The sequence below is a fragment of the Sciurus vulgaris genome (assembly GCF_902686455.1).
Source record: "Sciurus vulgaris genome assembly, chromosome: 12".
NCBI classification, from domain to species: domain Eukaryota; kingdom Metazoa; phylum Chordata; class Mammalia; order Rodentia; family Sciuridae; genus Sciurus; species Sciurus vulgaris.
Genome location: NC_136473.1, coordinates 96,048,046 through 96,061,166, shown reverse-complemented (window position 1 = coordinate 96,061,166; position 13,121 = coordinate 96,048,046). Strand labels below are relative to the sequence as shown.

Here is a 13,121-nt window from a genome sequence, read left to right as displayed (position 1 = left end):
TCCTGTAAGTTCCCACCAAAATTAAACAGACATATAAACTGTATTTGTCTGTATCAATCAGTAATAGTTATGAACACCTACCATGTTTTAGGCATGGCGCTCAGGTAGATAAATATTTTACCTATTTATGTTGAAAGATCTTATAGGTGAATGTGGAAGACCATCATTAAATATTCAATTGATGATTTAAATAATTACAAGAATTAAAAGAACAGCATGGAACAGGGAACTGTGAAAACGTTGAGTGAAGTTGACCTAGTCTGCACATGTGAACGTTAATGACAAGTTAGTATCTACACAATTTTTTTTTTTTTTAAATTCTAGTTGACTCGTTAAAGACAGGGATCAGTATTTTATTGATCCTTGGATCCTAATCCCTAGGATTTAACAAAATCAATAATTTTTTTGTCAAATATTTAGTGAGTTCCTGTGATGTGCTGAGTCTATAGTCTTAGTAAAGTGTTGTATGTTTGATATAAGGATTTTATTGTCCCAAAGATGAAAAAAACTTGTTAGCGAAGATATTTGCTAACAAAAGATTCAAAGTTTTTTTAACATGATTAAAATTGTGTCATCCCATTCAACTTTTAGACCTATAGATTGAAGTTGGAAGACATTTGAAGCTATTGGACTAATTAAAGTGTAGAATTAGCTCTTGAGAATGCTGGAAACTGGAAATGTTAAATAGTATAGAGACAGTTCATAATACAAGTTTATTATTATTTTTGATTGATTTGATGTGAGAGTAGAAAAAAGGAGAAAAGGGATAGGGATGTAATTCAGTGGTAGAGCACTTTTCTGGAATTCACTAGCTCCTAGCATGACCAGAAAAAGAAGGTCTGGAGTTTGGTCCATTTCAAAGCACTTTAGTTTTGTACTTGAAGAGGGAAACAAAGAATCGTGGTGCACTTGATTCCAGTGAGGTGGTTACTACTAGTGATTGTTTCTGAAGACCATAGTAACTTACCTTCATGGGAAATTAATGAGAAGTAGGTAATTTTTTTCCTTGTATCCATTTTGGTACCCTGGGTATCCACTGCAGGAAGTTCATGTGTTAACCTTCTGCTAATCTGATAGTAAAATGGGGTACTAACATTTCTATAAGGACATTTTAAATTAAAACAGTAGGCTATTTAAATTTAAGTGATAGTGCTTAGTATGTCTCTCTGTTGTTTTCCTCTCTTTCTGTAAATAAAAGAATCAATCTGAAGCTGTAGTTTTCAGAAGTAGTGCCCTAGAATTCTGCAGAGCAGCACTCTGCTACCACTTTTGAAATGATGAGAGCAGATGGGCGAAAGGAACTGGTCAGGCTGCAGGAGCCTCCCCCTGCTGCAACCTCTAACCCTTTATCTATTTTACATACTGAGATTTTCTGTCAGATTTTTGTTTTCATAGAATTGCTCAACACTACAATGGAAAAAAATTGAAAATCACTGCCCTGTGTAATCTCTAAGTTATCAGGTCACTTTTAATCAGTGTTCAGTAAATTCTGATAGGACAACCTGTATAAATTGCTGTCAGCATAATGAAGCAGAAGGAAAACTTTTTTTTTTAGTTCAATGCTTTACCTCCCTCCCTTCTTCTCTCTCTCTCTCTCTCTCTCTCTCTCTGGTGCTGAGGCTCAAACTTGGGGTCTCACACATGCTAGGCAAGTGTTCTACTATTGAGCTGTATAGCCCTTGAAAGAGAACTTTTGTTTGAATCCTCACTTGACCTTCAATTAAACACTTTCCTAGGTTTTGTTTTCCATCTGTAAAATGGGGTGATGTACTTGCCCCCTTTTAACATTTTCAGTGTGATTAGGTCACATTTCTGATGTTTTGCTTGTATTTATGAAATTGCAGGTTTGATCAAGAGTCAGTACCATTTTTCTGTATCAGGCCAAATAGTGAATATTTTGGGTTTTGTGGGCCACATAAGCTGTCTTTCACGTATTTTTTTTTTTTTTTTGTAATCTATTTTTAGCTCAAGAGCTGTATAAAAACTGGGAATCATTCAGTACTGGCTGTAGTTTTCTGGTTGGGTTAGTGATAAAACTATGTTAAATATTTTTAAAGCTATGTCAATTTAACATATGCCATGAATGGAATATATTTGACCTATAGCCATTGAAATGGAGTTAACCTACTTTAGATAATGAGTAACTTCTTATGTTATAAAAGAGCTGAGTGGAAGAAAAGGTGTCGATTGTAAATTCTTTTAACACTCACTTGGGATGGTAATTCTCATTTTATATAGGATTTATTATTATCTTTTACAGCTTATATGAGTTCCTCTATGAATAATGAAGCTTCCTTGGAAAACAAAGATGATAAACAGCTAGAGCAACCAATTAAAACTACAATAGTATTGAAAATTCGGCAAAACATAGGTATTTTACTTTTTTTATAACATTGAAAAGACAATATTTGGGTTTTGAGTTTTCTTATTACTTTAAAATTATTTTTATTTCTTAACAGTACTAGATTAAGCCAGTATTTATTATTATGGAAAGTTCTGGGTTCTTGAGGAAGAAAAGTTTATAAATAATGTGTTATCACTTAAGTGCCTTCAAAGATGACATATCCCATAAGCTTTTGGTGTTTTCAAAAGAAAAACACATAGAATTTTGGGAATCAATTAGTAAAGTGAGGCCAAAGTAGTATTACTAGAATTACTTCTGCAGGAGATTTTGATGTGTTTTATGAAAAAAAGTCAAATTCATGTCTGGAAATTTAAAATGCACTTTTGTATTTTAAAATGCTACAAGAAGTGCAATAGTCCCTTCAACATGTTTTGATTTTTTTGAAAAAAGAACATGTTGATTATTGCTTAGTGGATTAACTGTTTGAGAAATACTAAACATTATTATCTGTTACTTACAGTTAGAAGCCAGTATTTTAGTTGTAGTTCTTGTCACTCATTAGATAAGCTTTACTTAATTACCTAAGTTCTTTGTCTCTGTGTATTGGCCTGTCTGAATGACTTCGGTCAATTTCTTTTTTTAACTTACAATAATAAGGAAAAACTAAAAGTTGCCAACTGCAATTTATGGTTACTTTGATTTTATAGACCTTGACTTTTGCAGTTTTGAATAACTACACAAATGACTTTTTGCATTTTAATGTTTGAAAACCACTGACAGTTGGAGCTTTTTTTTGGCTTACACTTAGTAGCGGAGATGGTTGGTGTGTTCTGTGTGTTGTGCGTGTGTGTGTATTTATAGAAGTCTTTGAAAGTATTTATTTTATCCTTTAAATATGTCCGAGTGCACATATCTGTGTAAGAGAGACATTTTGTCCACCATTTGTAATCTAATTTTCAGTTTATTTCTTTATTTTCTTCTAAGACTTCACTGGCTTTTAGTACAGACACATGTGTGTACATATTATACATTGTATGTGTAGGTGTATGTCTCTGTGTGTGTGCTCTGTTATAGCTCATCTGTTCCCTGCATTTCAGAGCCTAGGATCAGTTAAGCCTTTCTTTTGCTCATTCCATTTCCATTTGTTTTGTGTCTGTTTTACTTTTAGGTGTGATTGCAGCATTTGCAGTTGCAGTCCTTGCTGCGGGTATCTCCTTTCATTACTTCAGTGATTAGGGTGAGGCACAAAGAGCTTCCTGATCATCCAGAGAACACTGATCCACAACTATGAATAATAAAGATACAAACAGTCCATCTATAGTCAAGACACTAGCAGTCAGATCTTCTACCACAATGCCTATTAGATGTGTTTGTTTCTGACTAATGTGAATTCACCAGCTGTCTTGTTCAGCATCTGCTTATATTATAGGCGGCTCAGGTTTCCAAAAATAAAGTTGTGCATCTAGATGAGAGTTGCATGAAGCAAAGCATTATCTATTTCTGAAAAGGTTCAAAATGTGGGATATTAACAGATTTTAGTCCTGTTGAACTAGATCATGTATTGATGAAGACATTAAAAATGTAAACAGTATTGACTCCAATAGTTTTCTACTAGGCCATCAGGAGAAATTTCTCTCAAATGTGATTCACATCTCTCTCCTTCCTCCTGGTTTTAGGCAGAATGCTTATAACAATGCTGCTAGTGGTATCTGGCATCCAGGAAACCAAAACTCACTGGTATTCACAATTCCCAAGTAAAAAGGTGTTCATTTTTGTGGAAGAGGAAAGATTGAGGTGTGATCTCTTGAAGATTTTTTTCCTACTTCTTTTGAGCCCATTCAAAAGCAGATTTTATTCAGGATCTAATTGTTTATCTTCAAGGACCTTTCTGATACATGCAAGGTGATCAAGGGCTAAGGAATCTTTCCAGAGAGGTTTGAATCAATAAGGAATGACAAATTATGTGCTTTCTCAGGTTAGTGTATCATAACTTTCTTAATATATTAAATAGGACTTTGCTTCCATATAGTATTCTAGTATAATAGACTAGACACTCTAAAACAATTAAATGTGAATCAGAGATGCTGCCCTAGCCAGAACAGTTGAAGATTAAATAGCCCCCAGTTTACAGACCTCTGTAGCTTTGGCAGAAACAAAGGTGAACACTTGTAATTTAGGCCCAAGATTCCCATAGATCATGATTGGCAATATTATTTCATGACTAGAAATCATGCCACAAGGTAAAACCAGGTAGAATGAGAAAGAACCTATGGAAAAAGTAAACATTGAATTGAGTTCTCCAAATGGAGAAGGAAACCACAAGGCACTTCTGAAAAAGAACCAAATAAGGAGTAAGAATGTGTTGAAGTAAGTAAAAAGAAACTCTGACTTTGGATTGTGCAGAGGGGCGTAAAGGGAGGGGTGGGGCAGTGGGGATGAGAAGGATGGCAGAACGAGACAGTCATTATTACCCTATATACTTGTGTCATCACACTGCTGATGTGACTCAGCACCATGTGCAGCCAGAGGAGTGAGAATGCCAAGGTGCATCCTACTGCCATGTGTAACTAATCTAGAACAAATTCTAAGAATGTAAAAAGAAAGAAAAAGACAAAGGAAACTGCCAGGTGTGTTGAGTATTGTAGTAGACTCAGCTGAAAGCTCAATCTAAAGATGTCACCAAGGAGGCAGCAACGCAAATTAAAGGAGCTAGAAAATATTAGTTAAGAGAGATAGAGGGAAGAACTGTTAAGGACTAGGAGGAGAAAATAGAATGGAAAAGAGGCAATATTTGAAAAGTTGACAGACTTTCCACATTTTTTGGAAAATGTGAATTCACAAATTCAGAAAGCACAATATATCCCAAATATATATTTAAACCAAATCCATGGCTAGACCTAATGTAGTAAACTGCATGATATCAAATATAGGATTTCATAAGCAGCTAGAGACACTATAAAGATCTTCAGTGAATACAAGACGATCAGATATTTAATAGGCTTCCTGACAGCAACAGTATGCCCAGTGTACCCAAAAGGTGGTAGAATAATGTTCCAAATCCGAGAAAAACTATCAGCTTAGAATTAGCATGACGCAATTTGACTGTCAACAGACCTTCATTTAAAACTGCAGCAGGATGATCTTCAACAGGGAAAATTTCTCCAAAAGGATGATCTGGAATTGAAGAACCAGTAAGCAAATAGAATAATAAATATATGTAAATGTGAAGCATTGTTTGTATAAAACAATCATAAAGGAAGGAGCATTTATAAGAAACTGTAAACAAATATAATTGTAAATAAATATTATAAAACATTAATGACGTGGAATTTTCAAATAAGAATATAATTGGAAAGCTGCATAGTAGCACTAAGATGGGAAGAGGGTGATTAAAATTATAGTGTCCTAAAAAAAAATTATAGTGTCCTCAGGTGCTTTTATTCAGATAACTGTTTAAAAGTGATTACACACACACACACACATATATAGTCAAATTTTAAGGGTGATCTCTAAAAAAATAGATAGGAGATCATTCATTCCAAGGGAAAGAAGTTTAAAATGTACAATAGGAAGGCAGTAAATCCAGATAAAGGAAGATATTGGGGGTGTGGGGCAATGCTAGTAAGATAATAGGGTTGGGAATGTAGTTTAGTGTTTGAACACTTGCTTAGCATGTGCCAGCCCTGGGTTCAATCCTCACCACACAGAAACAAAAAGTAGTAATGAGTCTTGTATTAGTAATTAAGTATACTGAATTACCTAGTTAAATAACAGGTTAGTCAGCTCTTTAAAAGAAAAAAATCTAGAATGAAACATGGGGAGGTCTAATGTAAGAAAGATAAGATAAAAAGGTATTAGGCAGATATGGAAAGAAAATCTGTTAAGTGATATTAAATCAAAATTAGACTTTTTGATAGTGTTAATAAAGATGGAGAAGGCCACTAAAAATAGTAAAAGGAATTCACTAGGAATATATAACAATTTAAAATTTGTATATACCTTATGAAATGGCCTCGGTGAATTATAAAGGCTAAAATTAAAAAAGTAAACAGTAGAGATTTCAACTCTCAATTTATAAGCAGACAAGTGCAAACATTTCAATAATGTAATTAATATTCAGTGGACATATAATGCATTCTAACAATTAGAGAATATATTTCTTAGTCACTGTATATTACTAAAAATTGGCCACATACCACTAGGCATGAAGTAAATCACAGTAAGTTTCAGATAATTTGCACTAATATTGCGGGGAAAAAAAACACTCAGTAATAAAGGTTAAATTTTTACAAGACATACATTTTGCAAACTTAAAAGGCCTTCATAGATATGAGAAGGAAACATAATTGCAGAGTATGGTTGTACTCATCTATAATCCTAGCAACTGGGGAGGCTGAGGCAGGAGGACTGCAAGTTCAAAGCCAGTCTCAGCATTTACCGAGTTCCTAAGCAACTTAACAAGACCCTGTCTCAAACTATGAAAAGGGATGGGGATGTGTAGTGGGTAAGTGGGTAAGCACCCTGGGTTCAATTCTTGGTACCAAAAAAACCAAACAAAACCATAAGTACTTAGAATCTAATTATAAGTAATTTTTAAATATATATAATATATATATTTATAAATTATAGGTGGACCCAATACCTTTATTTTATGTGGTTCAGAGGGTTGAACCCAGGGCCTCATGTGCTACGCGAACACACTACCACTGAGCCACAACCCCAGCCCCTAACTGTAAGTAATTTCTTTTTTAAAAATTGATACAGCAGAAATACATTTGGAGGAGAAATTAGGGGAAAAGACTAAAGGTGTGACTTAGAAAACTAGAACAAACAATATAGAAGGAAATAAAAGTAATGAATTGATGAATTAGAAAAAGAAAGAATAACAACATCAACATTGTTTCCATGACAAAACCGTCATTGTGGAACAAGAAGAACACAGGGCATATGTAAACAACATAAAGATTGAAAGGGTCCTACCCCACAGATGCAGCAGGGATGGAAAAAAAAAAAAGTACTAGGAGCTTCTTAGTGCTCATATATTTCAAAACAAAAAAGACTAAACTCTAGAAAACTGCAGTTTACTTAAATTGGCTCAAGAAGAGAGAGTAAGACTAGATTTAGTAGTGTTGTGTAGTCGAAAGAAATTTTTAAAATGTTGGCAACACCTGACCCAGGTTTAGAGTGAGTTTTATCCCCTTCAAAGACCATACCATAACAAAATTTATACAAACTTTCCAAGCATAGATATTGGAATCCTTTCTAGCTTGGTATATGAGGTAGTAAGAGGAAAGAACTTCTTGGTCGATCATAAAAGAAGGACTATTCACATGAATTCAGCGTTGTCTTAAAGAGAACATGGGTCATGACTGAATTGTATGCATTAAAAATCATGCATAAAGGATGCCCATTATTACCACTTCTATTCATGTTTCTCTAGAGAATGAGAGAAGACAAAACATTTAGCAGGATTTGACTGGACACATGAAAGATATTTAAATTCCTAAGTACTTGGTTAAGACCATAATAAATACCATTTTACATTCAATAGATTGAAAAATTGGGAAATGTGACAGTATTAATAAAGATGCATGCACTAAAAAGATATCTTTCTTCCGGGCATGGTGGCACACACCTGTCATTCCAGCAACTTGTGAGGTGGAGGCAGGAGGATCTCAAGTTTGAGGCCAGCCTTAACAATTTTGTGAGGCCCTAAGCAACTTAGCGAGACCCTTTCTCAAAATAAAAAACAGCTGGGGGCACAGCTCAGTTGTAAAGTACCCCTGACTTCAATTCCAGTACCAAAAATGAAAGAAAGAAGAATTAAAAGGACTGGGGGTGTAGCTCACTGGTAGAGTGGACCTGTGCTCAGTTCCCAGCACTGCAAAAAGAAAATATTAAATATTAAATATTTCATTTTTCTCAATTCTGTGAGTTGAGAGAAATGTCAAGCGTCTGGAGCTGCAATCATCTAGGGACTAGACTGAGATTGAATCAGACAAGAAAGTTCATTCACATGGAAGTTGGGAATCCAGCTATCACAGTTGTCAATGTAGCCTCTCCATCTGGCTCGGAATTCTCTTATGGTGACTAGGATTCAAGAAGTAGCATCTTAAGCGTGAGTATTACAAGAAGAGGAAAAGAGATGGAGAGTCCTATTGGGGCCCTGGCTTGAAGTCCCAGAACATCATATCTATTAAATTGTATTGGCCAAACTAATTTTCAGGGCCAAAGGAAAAAAACAAAACAACCTTTTACTCTTGATTCGGAAGAGAAGTGCATACAGAAAGGATTTGACTGATGGTAGCCATCTTTGGAGGTGACTAATCTACCTTTTGGCCATAGAATACACTCACCACCACCCAAGCAATCTTATTTTCATCTCAACATGGCATCAGGTTCAAGCTCAAGGCCTAGTTTCATGTTTCATCTAAATCAGTTTCAAGTACATATGAGGCACCCTTCCTGCAATTTCTCAGTCTGAAGATGCATGAAACTAGAGAAACAAGTTTTTTCCCCATATTCATCTAGCATCCGAGAGTGAGTCAGGCAGTAGACGCCCTTGTTCAAGCAGATGGGAAATGAGTGATACATAGCAATGAATGGGCGATGGCAATTCCGAATGCCAATTGGGCACATGTCTGTAATTCATCATGATTCTGGAAGCAGAAAATGTATGTTTATTAGGACCTAATTCTCCCCAAAAGTGGTTCTCAACTATTAGCTATTTCCTTTGAAATATTGACTCCACGCTGAGTCATCCATTTCCATGAGAAATTATTTATGGTTAAAGGTGAGTAACTATCCCTGGTCAGGCACAATGGTGCACACCTATAATCCCAGTGACCAGAAAAACTGAGGCAGAAGGATCTCAAGTTTAAGTTTAAGGCCATTCTGGATAATTTAGCAAGATCCTGTCTCAAACTGGGGAGGTAGCTCAGTGGTAGAGCACCGTTGGGTTCAATCTCCAGTAGTGCAAAAATAAATAGGAACTAAAGCTGAGTAGTTTTCTCAAAATGCTTCCTGATTTTGGGAGGTTGAAGACTCAGAAGTTTCTCCATTTTGAACTTTCTATCCCTTTAATATGAGCATGTAATTCCTTTAAAAGCACCTTGTGTGTCCTTTGAATCAAGTTATCAACTCTGTTAGACAAAAAGGACACCTACAAATCTCTTCAAGTTAGGTCTGTCTACACTTTCAGCCAAGAGTCAGGAGTCGAGGGACAAGAGTCTTAGATACACATTATCTGGCTAAATGGTCTAACATGTAGTTCTATGAGATCCTTCGAAGTCTTCTTGTCTAGTTAAGAGGTCTATGAAGCACGGGCTTCAATATTTCTGAAGTCTTAAATGATATTACAGATGCACACTTGATCCTAACATATCCTGATTCTGTGTTTACCAGCAAGTCCTTGAATTTGATCTTTGTCCTGAGGTCATTTCTTCCTTGAGAACTTACAGCTGACTGGAAAAGGTGTTCTTAATTCTTTGATTCCTCTAGTTTTTGTTTCAAAACTGAACATCTTATTTAGCTCATTTTTTCCCCCCTTTTCACATTTGATCATAGGTAAGTCATTTGGCATTTTCAGTGTCCTACCTGGAAATCTTAGACTCATATATATATTAATTTGCCTCTTCCCTTTAGCAGTCTCCACAAGCTTATTTACCTTTCACATTACCACAGGTGAAAGTGTTGCCTTTCATAACAAGGGTTGCTTTTCAGTTTCTTCATTGTTCTTCTAGACACCATTGTTAATTAAAACCCTAAATCCTGTATCTCTTGCTCAGTTCCAAAGTTAAGGGTACATGTCTGGCTTTGCTTTTATATATAGGCACCTTTATCTGTTTTGGTTATCTTTTTCTCGGTAACAAACATCCTCAAAACTTAGTGGCTTAGAACAAACATTAGCTCTCATGATTCCGTAAGTATGCAGGGCTCAGCTGGCTTGTTTCTGGGCCACACGATTTTGGCTGGGGCTTCCATTATTTAAGGGCTATAACATTCAGATGGCTCACCCACATGATTGTTAATCTGATTCTCCTACACACCACTGACCACTCCCCAGAGTTTGGACTTCTCACAGCATAGTCACTGAAATCCAAAAGGAAGAGTCCCAACATTCAGTGTTCAAGAGAAAGTAAGTAGATTTCATCAATTATCTTAAGGCCTGGACTCAGAATCTCCAGAATATCACTTCCTCTGAATTCAATTGGTCAAAGTAAACAGGTCCAGCCAGTTTTCTTTGAAAAGGGAAAAAGAATCCCATCTCTCAATGGGGTGGGGAGGGGATGGAGTAGTGCGTACATGTGGAAAGGGGTCTTCAGTAATGACTGGATTTTTAACTACATACACGTCAAAATAAAAAACTTCAGAAGAAAGAAGAGACAAAGGAGTTCCCTAAGGAAATAACTAATATTATTAAAAAATACTCCATATATTACTGTTAATACAGTCTGCCTTTTGCCATAGTGCCTCTGCTTCCCTCTTTTCTTCTGCGGTATTTTTTGAGTGTATGAAATGTCTTTTCCTTTTACCTACCGCTACGATGCTCAGCAGTTAAGAGGTTCATAATGGGGCTGGTGTTGTGGCTCAGTGGTAGAGCACTTGCCTGGTATGTGTGAGGTACTGGGTTCGATTCTCAGCACCACATAAAAAATAAATATATTGTGTCCATCTACAGTTAAAACTTTTTTTAAAAAAGAGGTTCATAATGTATTACCAACACAGAATTGAGTCAAGCTCCATTACAAGCTCATAATGTTTGTTGATTCTCACCTTAAGGATTTGACTAAGTATAAATCAGCCATGCTTGTTAAATAAGTGTTCTTGATCTCTTACTTTAACCTAATGAATATTTATGTTGGCAATATCAACTGTGTTAATGAATATTCACTACAGGTAGCCCATGAGTTCTAATGAAGTTTATAACCTTTTAAAATGTAAATTAAACTTTTAATAAATTTTTGTTTATTAGTTATTAAGGACAAAGTGGAGTTAGAAATGGCATAAGGTTTGTCTCTGCTTTTGCCGTCTTGAAGGTGCTTTCATATTCATTATCTCATTAGGTTTTTCCCACATTCTCATAAGTAAGGCAAAAAATTGTAGAATAGACCCAAATTTGTTGGATACAATTGAAATACACATTAATTATTACCCACAGGACACATAGAGTAAATATTTGGGTAAATATTATATTTGTCTCAATAATAAAAAATACATTATTCCTCTTTTTTTCATATTTGTAAAAATATTTTAAAAAATATTAAATACTTACCACCATCAAATAAAGCTAAATTTTATGCTATACTGCAGAACTTCTGAAATTCTAATCCCGGAAGTACCCTGTACAAAATTTCTTAAATTAAGACTTGACATTTTTGGAAAAGATCCTTCACTTAATTTGTTCAGTTTGTTAAGAAGATCTATTGTATATAGAATTATGGAGGGTAATTAATGATAGGGATGAAGTAGTTTAATCAGGCCTTAGGTTCTATTTTAGTCAAATCCAATTTAGTTGTAGATACACCAGATACCTAATGCTTTGATTAAAATTCTGTGATGCTAGATTGCAATATCTTTGTCTAAACAAGAACAATTGAGACAAAGATTTTAAATAATTTTTTCTATGCTTTCAAGTTAGCATTATTGAAAATATTCTCATTTTAAATTACAAATGGCTATTAATGATGGAGAATTGAGGCATACCCCTCCATCTGCCAAATAAGAAATAAAATCTTGGGAAGTCAGTTAATTCCTTGGCCCTCTAGGTTTGAAAAAATTCTAACATTAAACTCATCAGAGAGTGCTTTACAATTTACAAACTATTTCCATTTTTATCACATCCTTTTCAACAGTTCAGAAACTGAAGTTTAAGAAAGCTACTTGCTGAACCTCATGGTAAGTGGGACACACATATTAAGGGGAAAGATACTAACAGAAGGGAATGACTGAGGGTGCAGAAGCAGGAAGAGAGTTCTGTGCAGAACTAAGAAAATATGAACTTAAGATTCCTGAGAAGGTGGGGAAGACTAACTCTAAAGCATGAGCGAGTCACTATTCAGAGAAAGAATGTCTCCTTACTTAATAACTCAGAGGATGAAGAAGATTTATGAGTTTGTAGGTTTGATAATGAAAAGTTGAAGATTTATGTTTATGAGTTTGTAGGTTTGATAATGAAAAGTTGAAGATGATCTCATCTGATGCCTTCAGATTTCTATAAAATTGGCAAGATCATCTTCTGAGAATGAAGGAGAATGAGAATAAGAGGTATTTGGGGAAATCGTTGCAAAGAATAGGAGATTGGATTGATCAAAGAAACATGGTGGGATTACCACACAGTAGTAAATGTGTCTTTGAGGAGAGTAATCATACATAAATGAAATTGTAATTTTTTTTTCTCTAATGGTGTCCAACTTCTTGTAGAATAGATGAGAAAAAGTAAATAGCAGTATTTGAAGTCTCATTTTATGAATAAGTTCAAAGCAAAGAAGGACTAGGAAATGGAATGATGTACATGAAATCTAAAGGAAGTAAAGAGGGTGGGGTACAGAGGAACATCACATTTATTGATGGATTTATTGATGAATTATAAATTTAATGTAAAAGAATAAATGCAATGGAGGTCCAAAAGAAATCAAAGAACCAACATTTGGTAGTAATTCACAAGTTAATAATGATGTTTGGAGTATCATTATTGGGGAGAAAGAACACACCTGACAGCAAAGGAGGTGAATGGCTGAGGTGAAGTAGCAGGTTAAGATCAAGAGACGAGGAGGTC

General features: G+C 35.1%; 1 protein-coding gene across 2 annotated transcripts in view; it reads left to right on the top strand.

Moving 5' to 3' along the window:
* The window catches only part of ODR4 (odr-4 GPCR localization factor homolog), a 35,250-nt gene extending 29,597 nt beyond the window's left edge, over window positions 1-5,653 (top strand). For both annotated transcript variants that reach the window (XM_079107742.1, XM_079107743.1), the window contains 2 exons: window positions 2,261-2,371; window positions 3,513-5,653. In XM_079107742.1, the coding sequence (XP_078963868.1) occupies window positions 2,261-2,371; window positions 3,513-3,580 (179 nt within the window). In that variant the 3' untranslated portion in view covers window positions 3,581-5,653. The remainder of the gene's footprint in view (window positions 1-2,260; window positions 2,372-3,512) is intronic.
* Window positions 5,654-13,121: the final 7,468 nt, after the last annotated feature.